This window comes from Gadus chalcogrammus, chromosome 21 (assembly GCF_026213295.1).
Source record: "Gadus chalcogrammus isolate NIFS_2021 chromosome 21, NIFS_Gcha_1.0, whole genome shotgun sequence".
NCBI classification, from domain to species: domain Eukaryota; kingdom Metazoa; phylum Chordata; class Actinopteri; order Gadiformes; family Gadidae; genus Gadus; species Gadus chalcogrammus.
The window spans coordinates 12,115,401-12,129,715 of record NC_079432.1 but is presented as its reverse complement, the minus strand read 5'-3'; the positions used below and the strand labels follow the sequence as shown (position 1 = coordinate 12,129,715).

At 45.2% G+C, this 14,315-nt stretch overlaps 2 protein-coding genes across 2 annotated transcripts; one reads left to right on the top strand and one right to left on the bottom strand.

The window, feature by feature from the left end:
• Positions 1-222: 222 nt before the first annotated feature.
• Positions 223-13,130, bottom strand: parp1 (poly (ADP-ribose) polymerase 1). The gene is made up of 23 exons (XM_056581566.1): positions 12,851-13,130; positions 11,966-12,128; positions 11,582-11,697; positions 10,650-10,864; positions 8,445-8,535; positions 8,191-8,307; positions 7,532-7,708; positions 7,218-7,365; positions 6,898-7,038; positions 6,322-6,573; positions 6,062-6,127; positions 5,821-5,953; positions 5,193-5,388; positions 4,705-4,833; positions 4,419-4,502; positions 3,870-3,992; positions 3,527-3,655; positions 3,325-3,423; positions 3,078-3,230; positions 2,045-2,172; positions 1,871-1,932; positions 1,625-1,739; positions 223-971 (listed from the first exon to the last, which is right to left on the bottom strand). Exons 1-23 carry the CDS (start codon positions 12,971-12,973, stop codon positions 890-892), a joined length of 3,042 nt encoding a protein of 1,013 aa, XP_056437541.1. The 5' UTR covers positions 12,974-13,130; the 3' UTR covers positions 223-889.
• Positions 9,405-10,310, top strand: LOC130374410 (adenosine receptor A2a-like). Its single transcript, XM_056581157.1, has one exon. It carries the CDS (start codon positions 9,405-9,407, stop codon positions 10,308-10,310), a length of 906 nt encoding a protein of 301 aa, XP_056437132.1.
• Positions 13,131-14,315: the final 1,185 nt, after the last annotated feature.

The following is a 14,315-nucleotide window of genomic DNA, read 5'->3' as shown; positions in this document are numbered from 1 at the left end:
TTTTGCATAATATAAAATGTTCTACATGATTGGAAATTCCATTTCAAAGTTTTCCCTAGATAAATATATGAAAATACTCAATATTTCACCAAAAATATTTGAGCTTTAAATTTCCCTGTACCAACCTTGTTTTTTGGAATACACACAAACCATTAGAAATAATGTGAATGTAAGGTTATATTAATTGAGAAGTCTGATGAACTAAAGCATTATGAAGTATATTGATGCAAAATAATCTAGGTATGTCTCAAGATTTTTATTCTTTGATGTGAATGAAACAAAGTAACATGAACCAGAACCACATTCAACAGCAGTTTAATTTACAGTATCATTGTCCTAAAAACCAAAGAACTTGGAAGACTGATTAAAGGACAAGGAAATCCTAAAGACGGCACCCAGAACAACAATGGTCTAGGACTTCCACTCTACGTCGCCGATAGCTTGTTTCTGACAGTAATTCTTATGGTTGAAAAGATTACCATCCCGCTACTATTTGTTATTACCAGATTTATGAAAAAACAAAAGAAAACGGTAACATTGTATTTCTTGAACCGCTACCTCGAGAGAAACAGGAGATCACTAAACAGTGCCCGAAACGTTCCGTACAGTATTGTGCCTCGCTTCAACAGCAGCGAGTTCCCTACCAAGATGGACACCAAAGTGCCTAATAATATACCAATGCTTAAGCAGTTGACAGTTATTACGTTATGGGGAGTGCATTTAGGGAACTTAAACATCAACAGGAACAATATAGGCGCAACAGCTTGGATCCGTTGTGGAACATGGTGGTCTGCTGAGGATGCAGACAAGCTGGGCGTCCGGGTGACGTGGTGGTCGTGGGGTCGTTCTTTGAGTTTAACCGATTGGACGGTTTGACCGCGGGCCTCTCTCACCAAAGAGACGTCTGGTAGTTGAACTTGGTCTTCAGCAGGTACTTCAGGTTAACCTGTGCAACGTCGTAAACGATGTACCTGGGAGGAGCAATAGTTAAAGGAAAGCTTCCAAACTAAAGCGAGATGAAAGCCAATATTGAGTGTGCAGAGAGGAAAGAAATGTCGATTCCTTCATCGATTCCTGCGTATCAAGGTCTTCCTATCAATACTCTAAACCAATAGCTGTACTAGAATTGGCTTTAGAAGAAAATATTTTTTTTTTCCCCGATTGGAGCAAAGCCGTTTTAAAATATTCTAGTCTACACACGCCACAACAATAAATCTTTAAGTAGTTTATGTGCTGCCAATGTCTAAGTATGCTAGCCTGTGTTGCTTGGCAACCATATGCTGTCATGAGGAACTATATTGCTTGGTGAAAGAATGTTTGCATAAATAAATGCATTTTATGTTGCCTTGTGTTCATTTTGTAGCTATTGGGGTTTTAGACACTCCACCTGGCGTAGAGCCCAACAGCGCCCCCTAGCTTGGTTAATAATATAACTGTAAACCATGGCCTCTCCTGGCTTACTGCTTAAACATCTGCCAACCACACAAATTGAGCTAAAGATCGAGGAAGAAAAGTTATAGTGAATAAATCATAGTGGTGCCGGAGAATTGATTTAACCAAATAATGAAGAAGAGATTGCACAATCAAACTCATGAACCAAGTGGAAATATTTGAATAAGGATACTCGTTGTAGAGAAGACTGGTGTCGTCGATGTTGGTATTGCAGCCCTTTCCTAGCGGCACCTGCACCCCATCTAGAGTGGCAGTGGACCCGGGATCAGGGGCGGTTCTGCCCACACCTAGTACGAACCAGAAGAACATTATTACCATCAAGTCTGACAAACCAACAGGCATAACCAACCAAAACAAGACATGAAGCAATCCTATTACGGAACAAATGACTTGTGGTTAAGAAGGTGAAGAACTTCACCTTTAACACTGTGTTTTCCCTTAGGTAGTTTGGTAATGTGCGCAGCCTTCTTCAGTTCATGTCTGCAATAAGACAAACATAAATAATCACAGCGTTAATAAATTGACACAAAGGAAAATCCAGGTTGAACAAAGTCACAACACAAGGACATGGGGCCATGTGTTTTTCACTTACACGTTGCCAAGGGCGACCTCTCCCAGAAGTAAAAGGCCTACGGGATCCAACTGTGACACGTGGCAGTAGTTTGCACTCTTGGACACCATGTCGGCAAAGTACACACCCTTGCCGAACATGTAACCAGTCTGAGAGGAAAAAGGGCAAAACGTCAGGCTTTCCAAAAAACACATAAATCCTGCTCTTAAAACAGTGACAGCGGAATAAATCAATACATTATTTTTCCTGGTTATACATTCACCCCTACAATCTTCCATTGTTTGTTCCAAGATGTTCCGTGCTCTTGTGTATGAGTTTCCATGGAAACCCAATATGCAAATATTGTTTTACATATTGATCCACAAAGCAGTAAATACAAGTTTAAAGGGGACCTATTATGCTTTTTCAACTTTTATGACCCATAAACTTTGTTATAACGATTGAGTCATTTTTAACCATACCAAAGTGTCAAATAATGACGTACATGCATTTTGACGTATTCCCTGCTGACAGTCTGGGGTGGCTGTGCAGAGCGCTAAACACTCGGGACAACGTTTGCGATTCACTTGTTCACATTTCCGGGAAATCATCTACGTAGAGGCACTCCTGCCGCGCCCCCATATGCCTGGTCAAATCTGCCCGCGCGTGCGCTTCAAGGAAGGTAACCAATCACAACAGAGTTGGGTTGGCAGGAGGGGGGCGAGGGGGCGGAGAAGGACGAAACCGAGCGTTGACAGAGAATGCTGAAAGCGCCCAGATGAGAGGAAGAGTTTCCCGAAAATCTACATCGTTTTTTGTGTATGGTTAAACATGACTATCAATCATTATAACAACGTTTATAGGTCATAAAAGTCAAAATAGCATAATAGGTCCCCTTTAACAGCAGTGAAGCAATAGGGAAAACCGCCTCAATCTTTTAAAACTAAGTGCAGTCTTTAAAATAAATCGTTAACCTATCCTATTGGTCGATTGGTAACCTATCGGTAATCCATATGCACACTCATCCCAGACAGGATGCGTGTGTCTCTGGGAAGAGGCAACAAGCAGCACTGACCACAGGGGCCTCTGGGGGGGCGATGCGCAGACCCTGAGACAGGATGCCGGCGTAGTTGGTGGTGCGCGAGCCGTGCCACAGCAGCTGCCGGTTGTGCAGGTCCTTGAAGGGCCGGAACCTTTGGTACTCGCCCTCGCGAACTATTTTGAAGATCTGGAGAGAGAAGATGGTTGTTTCGGTTGGTTCTAAAAAGCATTGAGTGTGTGCGTGCATATGTGTGTGTGTGCCACGCGTGTGTCCAACTCACCTCGTCTACTTCCAGTGTGTAGGTGTTGTGTGTAGCAGCGTGTGTGTTCTTGACATATTGCATAATGATCTCGGCCTCCTCGCTGTTCTTGTCAACCACCTGTGGAAAAAGTAAGCAGATAGTCAGGTGACCAGCCCTCCCAACACAGCAACGACAGTAAATGATGGCAGATGCATCTGCGATGGAAGGGAACAACGCTCACTTCAATCTTGGTTTTGAGTTTCTCATAGTTGATATCGATGGGATCCTTCCCGTTGTCCTCTGCCCCTCCTCTCAGCAGGCTGTAGGCCACCTCAATGTCCAACAGGTTGTCCAACATCTGGACCTTGGACTGTACCAACACAAGAGACATATTTCATTACACACCCGAGAAAACACAGGGGGCCAAAACGATATGGAATGGACAAGATTGAGATCTCAGTATCCCAATGGCCACAACAATAAGAATTTATAGATTTTTATTTTTCATTATCCAACTTCAGCAACCTTAATTTTATCCAATAAATACATCCATAATAAGAGGAGGGTGAATGTCATGCTCTTGCCTGAACGTAGTCCAGGTTGCTCAGCAGAGGGGGTTTCTTCATGCCGAAGTCGTGGGGGATGAGCGTGTAGAAGCGGTTGGACAGGTCTAGGATCTGGGACTCAGCCGAACTGTCTGTCACAGCCTGGGGTCAGAGGAAAGGTTACACACAGATATAGATTAGATGACCTTGCTGATCTCACAGGGGAGAATGTAGCTGGTCACCGTGTAATGGGTTTTGGCATGGAAAATAATTCCACAACCTTAAAACACAGTCATGTTGTCTATAAATGTGTTAAAACATTTTATGATATGGTCAAATCCATACGCCATCCTCGAGATTGGCAGCATTTTCACTGTGCGCTGTTGGAACTTTCATTTGATACATATATGATCAAAATATCTTATTTTAACTGTTGAGAAATACAATCTTTATGATTCCCGTCACAATGTGCCCTAATATCCTGCCAAGGATAAATTAAAGTACATCATGCCCAAATCAGACTTTATGCTTTCCAAGAGCAGGTGTAGAGCCAGTGGAGGCGGAGGGGACCAGGGTGCTGGTACTGACCTGCTGCACCTCACTGAGGAGGGCGTAGGCGCTCTGGATCTGCCTCTTACTCAGCTTTCCCAGGGGCATCTTCTGGAGGTCAATCTGCACACAGGACAAGGACACAAATGAGGAAAAAACACAAAAACATTAATTATTTTGGGAGCTATACAAATGATAAAAAATATATATATATATTCAAGGTGATGTTGCGTCTCCAGGGACCAGATACATTCTCATCTAAGCTCCCATCTGCGAGGTGTGCGCACGCTTACACCGATGATTTGGTTTAAGGCTGGAGTATTACCTCAAACTCCACCATGGCCTTCTTCATGCTCTCCACGTCAAAGATCATCCTGATGAGCTCCTGGACGGGCTTGGCCAGCTCAGACTTGGTGCCAGCACTCTCCGTGAGCCTCTTCACAGCCTCCTCGTCCTGCCCGGCACCACAGAAACACAGACCATCAGCGCCATAGACAGAGACACCATATATGACACAATTATCTTTTGATAAGATAATCACTTAAGCATCATTCGTGAAGTGTTTCTGGGATATACAGTAACATGTGTTGCGATTGTAGGGAGTGGTGATCTAAACTAAGTCATGCACATAATGTGGTTTGCATAACAATCTAATCTACTGAAGTTTCCACCATGTTCTAAAAATGCACCAACTACCATTAGATCAATCAATACAACAAGGTAACATTTTGTTATTGATCACAAAATGTATGGTTACGAGATTGATACCGAAGAAGAAAAGTGTTGCGGTGAGGTTTTCATGTGAGCGTGTACCTGTCCGTAGTCGATCTCCAGCGGGTAGAACTTATTGGGATACTTGGTGAAGTTGGTGCAGTTCCAGGTGTTGCCAGTCTTATCCGTGTAGACGCCCAGGAAGTTGTCCATGGCTGCGAGCTTGTCACTAAACTTGTCCAGCTTGTGGCCCCCGATGGTGGTGCCCACGCGGCCCCAGGACCTGAACACCCAGTACCTGCAGCGGGCACCCGGCAGTAGGGGGGTCAGTTAGGGGGGAGCTCAGCTAAGCTCATGGGCCCTCAAGACTGCCAGCACGGCACTGGCTCAGTGTGATGATCAGGGCACGCACACTCGATTCCTGTTTATTATAAATAACTAATCTATATTTAGATAAGAAATAAATCCTTATAATTATGCATTTTTCTCAGAGCATGCCAACATACTCATTCTAGCAAGGCTAATATGCTGGCATGCCAAGTTTCAAGGGCCCTTTCACATCTGGGTGGACACTCACAGTGTATGACATTCCTACAGGGTAGATCTTGAAATGGCTTGTAATGGCCAAATCAATGTCGCAACGTAGAGGTAAACCAGGGCTCCTTTAGCAGCAACGCAGATACGTCCCGCCCTCTGTCTACAAACTGCACACTGGGGATGTGCGACTGACCGCTTCTGGACGTCGTCCTCCAGGAGCTGCAGCTTGTAGTAGGAGTTGGTTCCGCGGACGATGTCCACCAGACCCAGGGTGGCGCTGTACATCTTCCCACTCTGCTCCAGGACATGGGCGCTGTTCTCCAGGCCTGAGCGGAGCAGAGTTCGCATTCATAAATAAAGAGAACTAGAATAACTTTTTTTCCAAAGCATCAATACCGCGAGTGCAAACATTCTAAGCATGGTCGGCCACTTACCCGAATCAGGGTCCACGGCAGCTCCTCCTTTCACAGTTAGCTTCATCTTCTTAGACTTGCTGCCCCCTGAAACAAATTGCACATTTTACTCCACAACCGGTTCCACTATACTAGCCATCAAAGCATGTGTTTCAAGAAAGAATACTGGGTATCTCCCTACATCCACAGACATACAATCAGCAGAAACCAACGTGGAACTCCACCTAATTATAAACATCATGTATGTCAAATAAAAAACAGAAGAGTAAAAAGGCGTTTACCTTCCTCCTCCTTCACGCGGCCGGTGCTCTTGGCGGCCATGGCCCCGGACTTTGAGGGCACGGCAGCAGCCTTGGGCTCCACTTTGACCTCCACCTTGACCTCTGCCCCCCAGGGAGAGATGGCGTGCACAGAGACCAGCTCCTGGAGAGACTTGCCCGACGCCTTGACGTCCGTGAGGAACTCCTCGGCGACCACTCGCACCCCGGCCTCCTTCACCTCCTCCATCTTCTTGGTCATCTTCTCCAGCTCCTCTGGAAAAATGTGGAAATGAGTTTCTACCCTTTGACAAGCTGTCTCACGCGGAGCTCTCCGCGTGAGACAGCTAGAGCGATATCGAAATTTGTTATTTTATCACACGATAATTATGCTCAAATGATTTCTTCGCATAATCTTTTATGCAAAAAAAAAGATATTTTTGATATCCTGATACAGCCCTCTAATACGTCTAGCTGAGGGTTAATAGAAGACAATAAACGATAATCTTGAATTACTGCCCAGCTGTAGCAGCAGTGAACCTCAGAGGCATCTGGCTGTATATTGGTCTGTACACCTTCACGAGGAGGGCGGATTCGTACTTGCGTTGCTGAGGCAGAGGTCCGCCTTATTGGCTGAGGGGGTTATCTTCCCGCCCATCTCCTCCACGACAGCCTTGATCTCATCCTTGTTCTTCTTCAGTTTACCCACAGCAAGCAGCTTCATGCCCGTCAGAGGCTTGCCTACAAATTAAAATAATGAAAAAACAAAGATTTTACTTTTTAATGTCCTTCGTTTAAAATTGGCAAAATCTCAGATCTTAGTTGGAGGAAATGTGTTTTTATGTTTTGTCAGACATATATATATTTGTGTCTGTATGGCGTGACGGGGGGAAATAACGGGTCAACCCTGCAGTACTGACCAGCTGGGGCCCCTTCTGGGAAAGGTTTAGTCGACCCACTGGAGGCAGCGGTGGCGACGACCAGGGTGGCGTTGGGCTCAACCTTGGGGAAGATCCGGTCCTGTTTCTTACACTTGAACTTCTTGAGGAAGGGAACCTCGTGGAATTCCTGAACAAACACCAAGTCATAGTTTAAAAAAAACATTGCAAATGTAAAGGAAAGAAACATGTCATTAAAAAATGTACACTTTACATTACCATTGTAATTAAATAGTACATCTTGCCTTCTACTTTTTAGAGTATATGTCGAGTAAGCTTAATGTAACCACACACACCTTTGGAATGACCCAGTCTGTGCGGACGGGCGACTTGGTGGTGAACACACACTTGGTCCAGGCAGAGATGTCCCCGCTGCAGTAGTAGGCGTCGCCCTTGAACACCAGCTGCCCCTTGCACTCCGCACAGGGCTGGAGGGAGCCGAACGCCATGCCGTCCGCCAGGCAGTCCACCAGCTAGCAGACAACACAATTCTGGTCAGAAACAAGCCCGCCTTCTCTCAGCCAATCCAAAATACAATCCATGGATCTGCTTGTATTATCATAAACACCAGACAACATGGCTACACCCAATTTAAACCAACCAACTCGGAACTTGTTTGGTATACAAGCATCTGGTCAATTATTACAAAGGTCAATCTCAGGTTTTCATAATGAATGTCTGTTAAGTCACTATATTGCGACTGAGGTAAAATAATGGTGATTAAGCCTATGGCCAGCTAATGAAAGCCCTTGCATTTGCAGCATTTTGAGTGTAACTAACTGTGTGTCGTTGGTGACACTGTAACTCTGGGAAAAAAATACTGGCATTCACCAAATGAGCCCCAAAGAGAACGAAACGGATATCTTGGAAAGTGCCCCATTATTGACTGAATGTAACCGTAATGTGTGGGAGAAGGGAGTGACTCGGTGCATCTAGACACGAGCAGCAACCTTACGTTGGACTCTCCAGATGGCACCTCCTGGGAGTTGGCAATCAGCAGCTCCTTCATGTCGTTGGCGGAGCAGTTCTTCTTCAGCTTGTCCTTGATGCCCCATATCAGCTGACTCTGCACCTGGAGACACGAGGTCAAGAAAAATGGGGTTGGCTATAGGTGGTTCATGGATCTACCAAGCAGGTTTTAATAATACTTGATTGGGTGCATAGTCATTGAAGGCTGTTTGTGGTCATTTTCATCTTTTAGGGAAGCACCTTTAGTTGGTCCTCAAGCTTTTTATCTTCGTCTTCTTTCTCCTTCTTCACTTTCTTTGACACCCCGTCCAACTCGTCACCGTTTCTCTTTCTACAGGGGCAAAAAATCATGTAAGTTACAAACAATTCGCTAAGAAATCATGTCAATATGATAACCCGACCCGACCTATCAACGTGAACTTTCAAAATAAGATCGAAACTTTCTAACTAGGAGCAGAGGAAGACAGAAAACCTGGGATTCGCTTCACACAAACATTTAATTATGACACCTTTAATCTTTAGGGAAACTAATTAGAGCTTCATCACCTGATGGACGGACATAAAGCAAACACAAACACAAGTTGGATCATGCCCGGTGTCCCCAGGCTTCATTACCGGTGACACCTGGTCACAACATGGCGAGACGTATTCTTCTGTCCCGCGTTAACACAATACCATAATGACCATCCCAAAGCACCCTGTTTGTCCGTCCAAGCCTTTGGAGAATATAACTTATGGAGAAACATCCTATACCAGAAACAAAATAGACACCCAGGAGGGGACGATTAGCGACTATAAAAACAACCTACCTACTCCAACTATTATTTATTCTTTCATAATGGCTTTCTGAGTCACAGTTTTTCTCAGCTAGCTGCGGAGCAACAGAATTATCCCACGATGACGCCAGATCTCAACCGCTCTTCTGTCAGCCCACCGGCATACCTAGGTGAGTGATACCGCTAATTGAAATGCAATCTGGGGGCGAGATACAATTCAAACACACACAATTCAAACACACTCCTCTGTTCAGGATATGCATGGCGTAACACCAGTTTGCTGCTGGATCTCAACGCTTCTCTCAGGGCGATGATCAACGCCGGCGTGAACTCCTCGCTCCCGGACCCGCTGAGGAACGCCGTCCCCGCCGCCACCCCGTCCCCCGCGCCCGACGAGGAGCAGGCGTCCCCAAACGGCCCCTACATGGCGGCCGAGCTCATCATCGCCGCCCTCTCCGTGGTGGGCAACCTGCTGGTGTGCGCAGCCGTGGGCCTCGACCGCAAGCTGCGCACCGTCACCAACTACTTCCTGGTGTCGCTCGCCGTGGCCGACGTGTGCGTGGGCGCCGTGGCCATACCGTGCGCCATCCTGACCGGCGTGGGCCTGCCGCGCGACAACCTGCCGCTGTGCCTGGTGATGCTGAGCGTGCTCATCATGCTGACGCAGAGCTCCATCTTCAGCCTGCTGGCCGTGGCCGTGGAGCGCTACGTGGCCATCTTCATGCCCTTCCGCTACCAGGCGCTGATGACGCCGCGCAACGCCGTGCTGGTCATCGTCGTCACCTGGCTGCTGGCCTTCCTCATCGGCCTGGTGCCGCTGATGGGCTGGCACAAGACGCCGCCTCCGGGCTCCTCCGGCCACTGCTTCTTCGTGCTGATCGTCGACATGGCCTACATGGTCTACTTCAACTTCTTCGCCTGCGTGCTGGCACCGCTGGTGGTCATGTTCCTCATCTACGCGCGCATCTTCGCCACGGTCAAGCGGCAGCTGCGGCGCATCGAGGCCGAGCGTGGCGGCGGCGGGGGAGGGGGCGGGGCCGGTGCGACTCGCACGGCCGCCAGTGTTAAGCAGGAGATGAAGACGGCCTCCTCGCTCTTCCTGGTCCTCTTCCTGTTCACCGCCTGCTGGATCCCGCTGCATGTCATCAACTGCTTCCTGCTGCTCTGCCCGGGCTGCCCCGTGCCCTTCGAGCTGCTGCTCACCGCCATCATCCTGTCGCACGCCAACTCCGTCATCAACCCCTTCCTGTACGCCTGCAAGATGAAGGCCTTCCGAGACGCGTTCAAGGCGATCCTGACGTGCTGTCGGATGCCGGTGCGAGGGGAGTAGTTGGGAGTGCAGGGTGAGCCTGTGAACCAGTCTTCTGGCGAGAACAGCACCGTTCTGTATACAATACTGTGGTGATTAGTATACAGGTTGGTAGCAAGTAGGTAGAGGTTAAGGCCTCTTGCTCAAGGAAGACTACAGGTAGCCTGCACACACTGGGGATCAAACTCAGAACTTGTTTCCGCTAGGCGTCGAGCCGCATAGCGACGACACCGTCACACCCAAACAAAAAACATTTCTGCGCCCCACTTGTCACTCAGAGGGCATGACGAGCCACTCTGTTACTGTGAATTCTCCAATCCGTGCGGTTAGTTCTCACTAGGGCTGCAGCCTCTCGCTCACCCTTCAGACTTCACCGCGGGCAGCCTCTTCTTCAGGTCCTCCTTGTCCTCGGCCCGCAGTGCGTTGAAGCCCTTGAGCTGGGCGCCGCTGTACTCGGACTTGAACACCAGCTCCTCGCGGCGGCTGACGAAGCAGGCTGTGTGGTACCAGCGGTCGATCAGACCCAGCTGGGGCTTCTCCGCATCCACTGACTTCTTGGACACGCGGATCTGATCCTGGGGGGGGGGGGGGGGGGGGGGGGGGGCGCATGGGAAGAGGGTTAGAATAAAGCCATGTACAGAATAACCAAATGGTAACCAAATGTCATGGTAGGTAATGTGTATGCGTGATAAGAATGAATGCCATGCTCTTCAAAACAATGTACCCTATTCACAGCGGTGTCATCATAGGAAAAACACAGCTGTTGCTCATAGTGCTAATTATCTGTCTGCTACTTTTTTACATAACGTGGTCAATGTGCGTTGTTGACTCTAGTTTACTGTGCTACTGTACCTGTGCCCTGGTCATCATCATCAATCCTTTATTTAACCAGGTAGAAATTCATTGAGCTTAAAATCTCTTTTACGAGAATGACCTGACCAAGAAGGCAGCACCATGATAAAATCAACACAATCATATCAATTCCCACAAACCACACTCAGCACCAGTCAAATTACAGTACAAGATTAGGGTAGATAAAAGGCGCGGACCCATAATAAGTTTTATGAGCAACGTCAGTGTTTTTGTCCTACTTGCATGCCTCTATAAAGAAGGCATATTGGATAGAATTCTAACCATCCTTCTTCTAGCAAAGAATTTTTTCAATCAATTTTATCAACAACATTTTCAATATGTGTAGATAGAGCATTTGAGGTGGAACATTTATACTAGAGACATCTAGTATAAATGTTATCATGGGTCCGTGTGTACAGGAGCAGTAACCATGTAGTAACCTTTTCTATTTTCTGCTCGCAGCCTTTGCAGGTGCTGCGGTTAGACTTGGCATATTCCACAGCAAAGTCATTGAGCGTCTTCTCTCCTTTGGCTCCGCCTTTTTGGTCTGCTTTGCCTTTAATTAAAAAATGTCCAGCAAATTAACCACAGTGAAAACATGTCATACTTCTACACAACACATGTGAATACACAAGGAAAGAATGGGATATGTCTTTTAGATTTGGAATCAGGGAAATACAAATAATCTACACAACTAATACTAACTGATAAAACACAAAACAAAAGTTATTTAGCCAATAATTTATAAACATTTATAGTCACACATCTTATTTATGACCATAAAATAAAGCGGTACCAATCAAAAACTAAACTACTGTGCGTACCTCCGGTCACTCCTCCGGTCTCGATGGCCTTTTTGACCTTCTCCTGGTCCTCCCAGCGGAGGTCCGAGAAGCCAGCGATGTCCGCGGTGGACTGGGCCGCTGCCCGCTGCCAGAAGCAGGAGAAGTGGTGCCAGTGGGGGACCTTCCCGTCAAACATGGGCGACTGGGGACCAGAGGGAAAACAGGAGCATCATAGTTTTTACAGGAATTGGTTTATTTCATATATTTATTGTTATTTACAGTATTGTTATAGTAACTGTGCTGCAATCTAGATTGTGGTTCAAGTTTAGGCAACACTGGATGAGGAAATGCCCAATTAAAACCTTGTATTGATGGATTTGTGATGATGTTTTGTTGATGAATAAAGGCATTGATTATTTCTTAATGCATTAACCGAATGTGGTTCTAAATCGAGAAGACGATTTAAAGACTATAGTATAAAATATAGTATAAAGTTGCCATGCCTAACGTTACAATGGCGCAGCTTCGGAAAGTTACCCAAGTCAACGTCAAGACGTAGTAATCCTTTACACAGGCTGTCGTCATTTATGATCTCCGCAGCCGATATTTGTTAGCAATTTCTTTCTGACCATGTTTGCCTGTGTGTAGCAAATTAGGCGAGGCTAGGATTGATGACATTTAATTATTCTTTTGTGATCACATTCAATGGCTGTTAGCTATTTAATTGCTAACAGCGGCCTTCCATAAAAAAACAAAGCCCATAAAAATGAAATGCTGGAATAAAAAACATCCGCAAATAATGGATATCTTTAATATAAAACAACCACCCATCATTTTGGAGGCACCGCATGAATGGTTTGGTTCTTAGCTAACTTAGCAGGGTCTGCTGCTGCTGCAGAAGAGTCCAGACCCAGACGGCATTACCTGCACCATGATGGCCATTCGGAGCGAATCTTTAGCAATGTTCTCCTTGCATTTCTTGCACGACGCACGGCCACTTTTAGCATATTCGGCTTTGTAAAGCTTGTCTTCGTTTGAGTCTCCCATATTGATTTAATAGAGAAGAAAAATACTGCCGAATTACTTCAAGGCAAGCCCAACTTTCCGGTTTGCAGAGGAACAACAATCAAAGCATCGGAAGAAGCGAGCCCTCGTGTGTACACCGACCGAAACCCGCGCTACGCACAGACAGCACTAGAGGAGTTAGGAAAAGTCGCTCTGCTAGAAAATGATGACCCATGATCAGAATTGATAGATTCAGAAACTTGAATGAATCATTAAGTCCGTTTGCATGCTTGAAGAGTGAGCAATCTATTTCTAATTTAATATATTATTAGATTGTGTCTTTAGTTGTTATAATTAAATGTGAATGTAAATGTAAATTATAATAATAATTAATAAATAATTATGTGAAAATGTTAAAACCGTACTGGCAGAACACATTTTTAATAGTAAAAGAGTTTTCCATTATTTAGGTCTTGGTAGAAAGTGGGAAAAATAGTTTACTTAGGAAGGATAATAAAAGTATTTACAACAGAACTACGTCCACGTATTTACAACAATGAGGTAAAGAGCATCAGATTTTCGAAACAACCTATAATTAATAGTGACTAGATAGAGATATATAACACAGTTTGTGTTTGTGATTTTGGCATTGAAGACAATCTATAACCATACGTACACACTTTCTTGACAGAGAGCAAATGTTCCCTTGTAAACTACGTGTGATCATACATATCAAGGCAGAGATTAACTGGCTATTGTATAATGTTTTTGTCAATAATATTATACAATGTGAATATGTTAAACAAAGTTGATGTAATTGACACAGAAAACTGTCTATTTAAAGGAAGTAAACACTGTATAAAATCTACTGTATATGCTAAATACCGTCTATGCTATATAGTTTGATTATAGACTTTTGGTGGCCACTGATCAGTAATGAATGGTGACACAGTTAGAAAAACTGCACAAAATCGTACTACAGATCTCAAAAAGAGAGAAATAACAGTTAAAAAACAGTACATAATCACACATAAGCGTTGGGCAACTTTAGGTAATCAATGATTTGGAAGAGGTTGCAAAGGTTTTCTAAGTTATCTTGAGGTATTCTTTGTTTTTGGCCTTCAAATCTACAACTCAATGTGTCTATCACTTAGGTTATATTATACTGTTGTATTATATGTTATTTGACTATTAAATATATGTTGGACTTAGATCATTTGGGGTAAAGAGTATACTGATATGGCATAACAATATTAAAATTGCTTTAAACGTCCTTCAGCACTCAACTTAAAACACAGCATCCCATGAACTGCCCTTCAATAGGTAAATTGTGCTATTCCATAGAAAGTCTTGACAATACAGTTTAGGCGGAATACGAGGTAGG

Coding starts and splice junctions, on each gene's coding strand:
- LOC130374410 (XM_056581157.1), top strand. CDS start 9,405: ATGGCGGCCGAGCTCATCATCGCCGCCCTCTCCGTGGTGGGCAACCTG.
- parp1 (XM_056581566.1), bottom strand. CDS start 12,973: ATGGGAGACTCAAACGAAGACAAGCTTTACAAAGCCGAATATGCTAAA. Junction 10,865..11,581: donor GCGAGCAGAAAATAGAAAAG/GTTACTACATGG, acceptor CCCCCCCCCCAG/GATCAGATCCGCGTGTCCAA. Junction 8,308..8,444: donor AGCTTGAGGACCAACTAAAG/GTGCTTCCCTAA, acceptor TCGTGTCTCCAG/GTGCAGAGTCAGCTGATATG.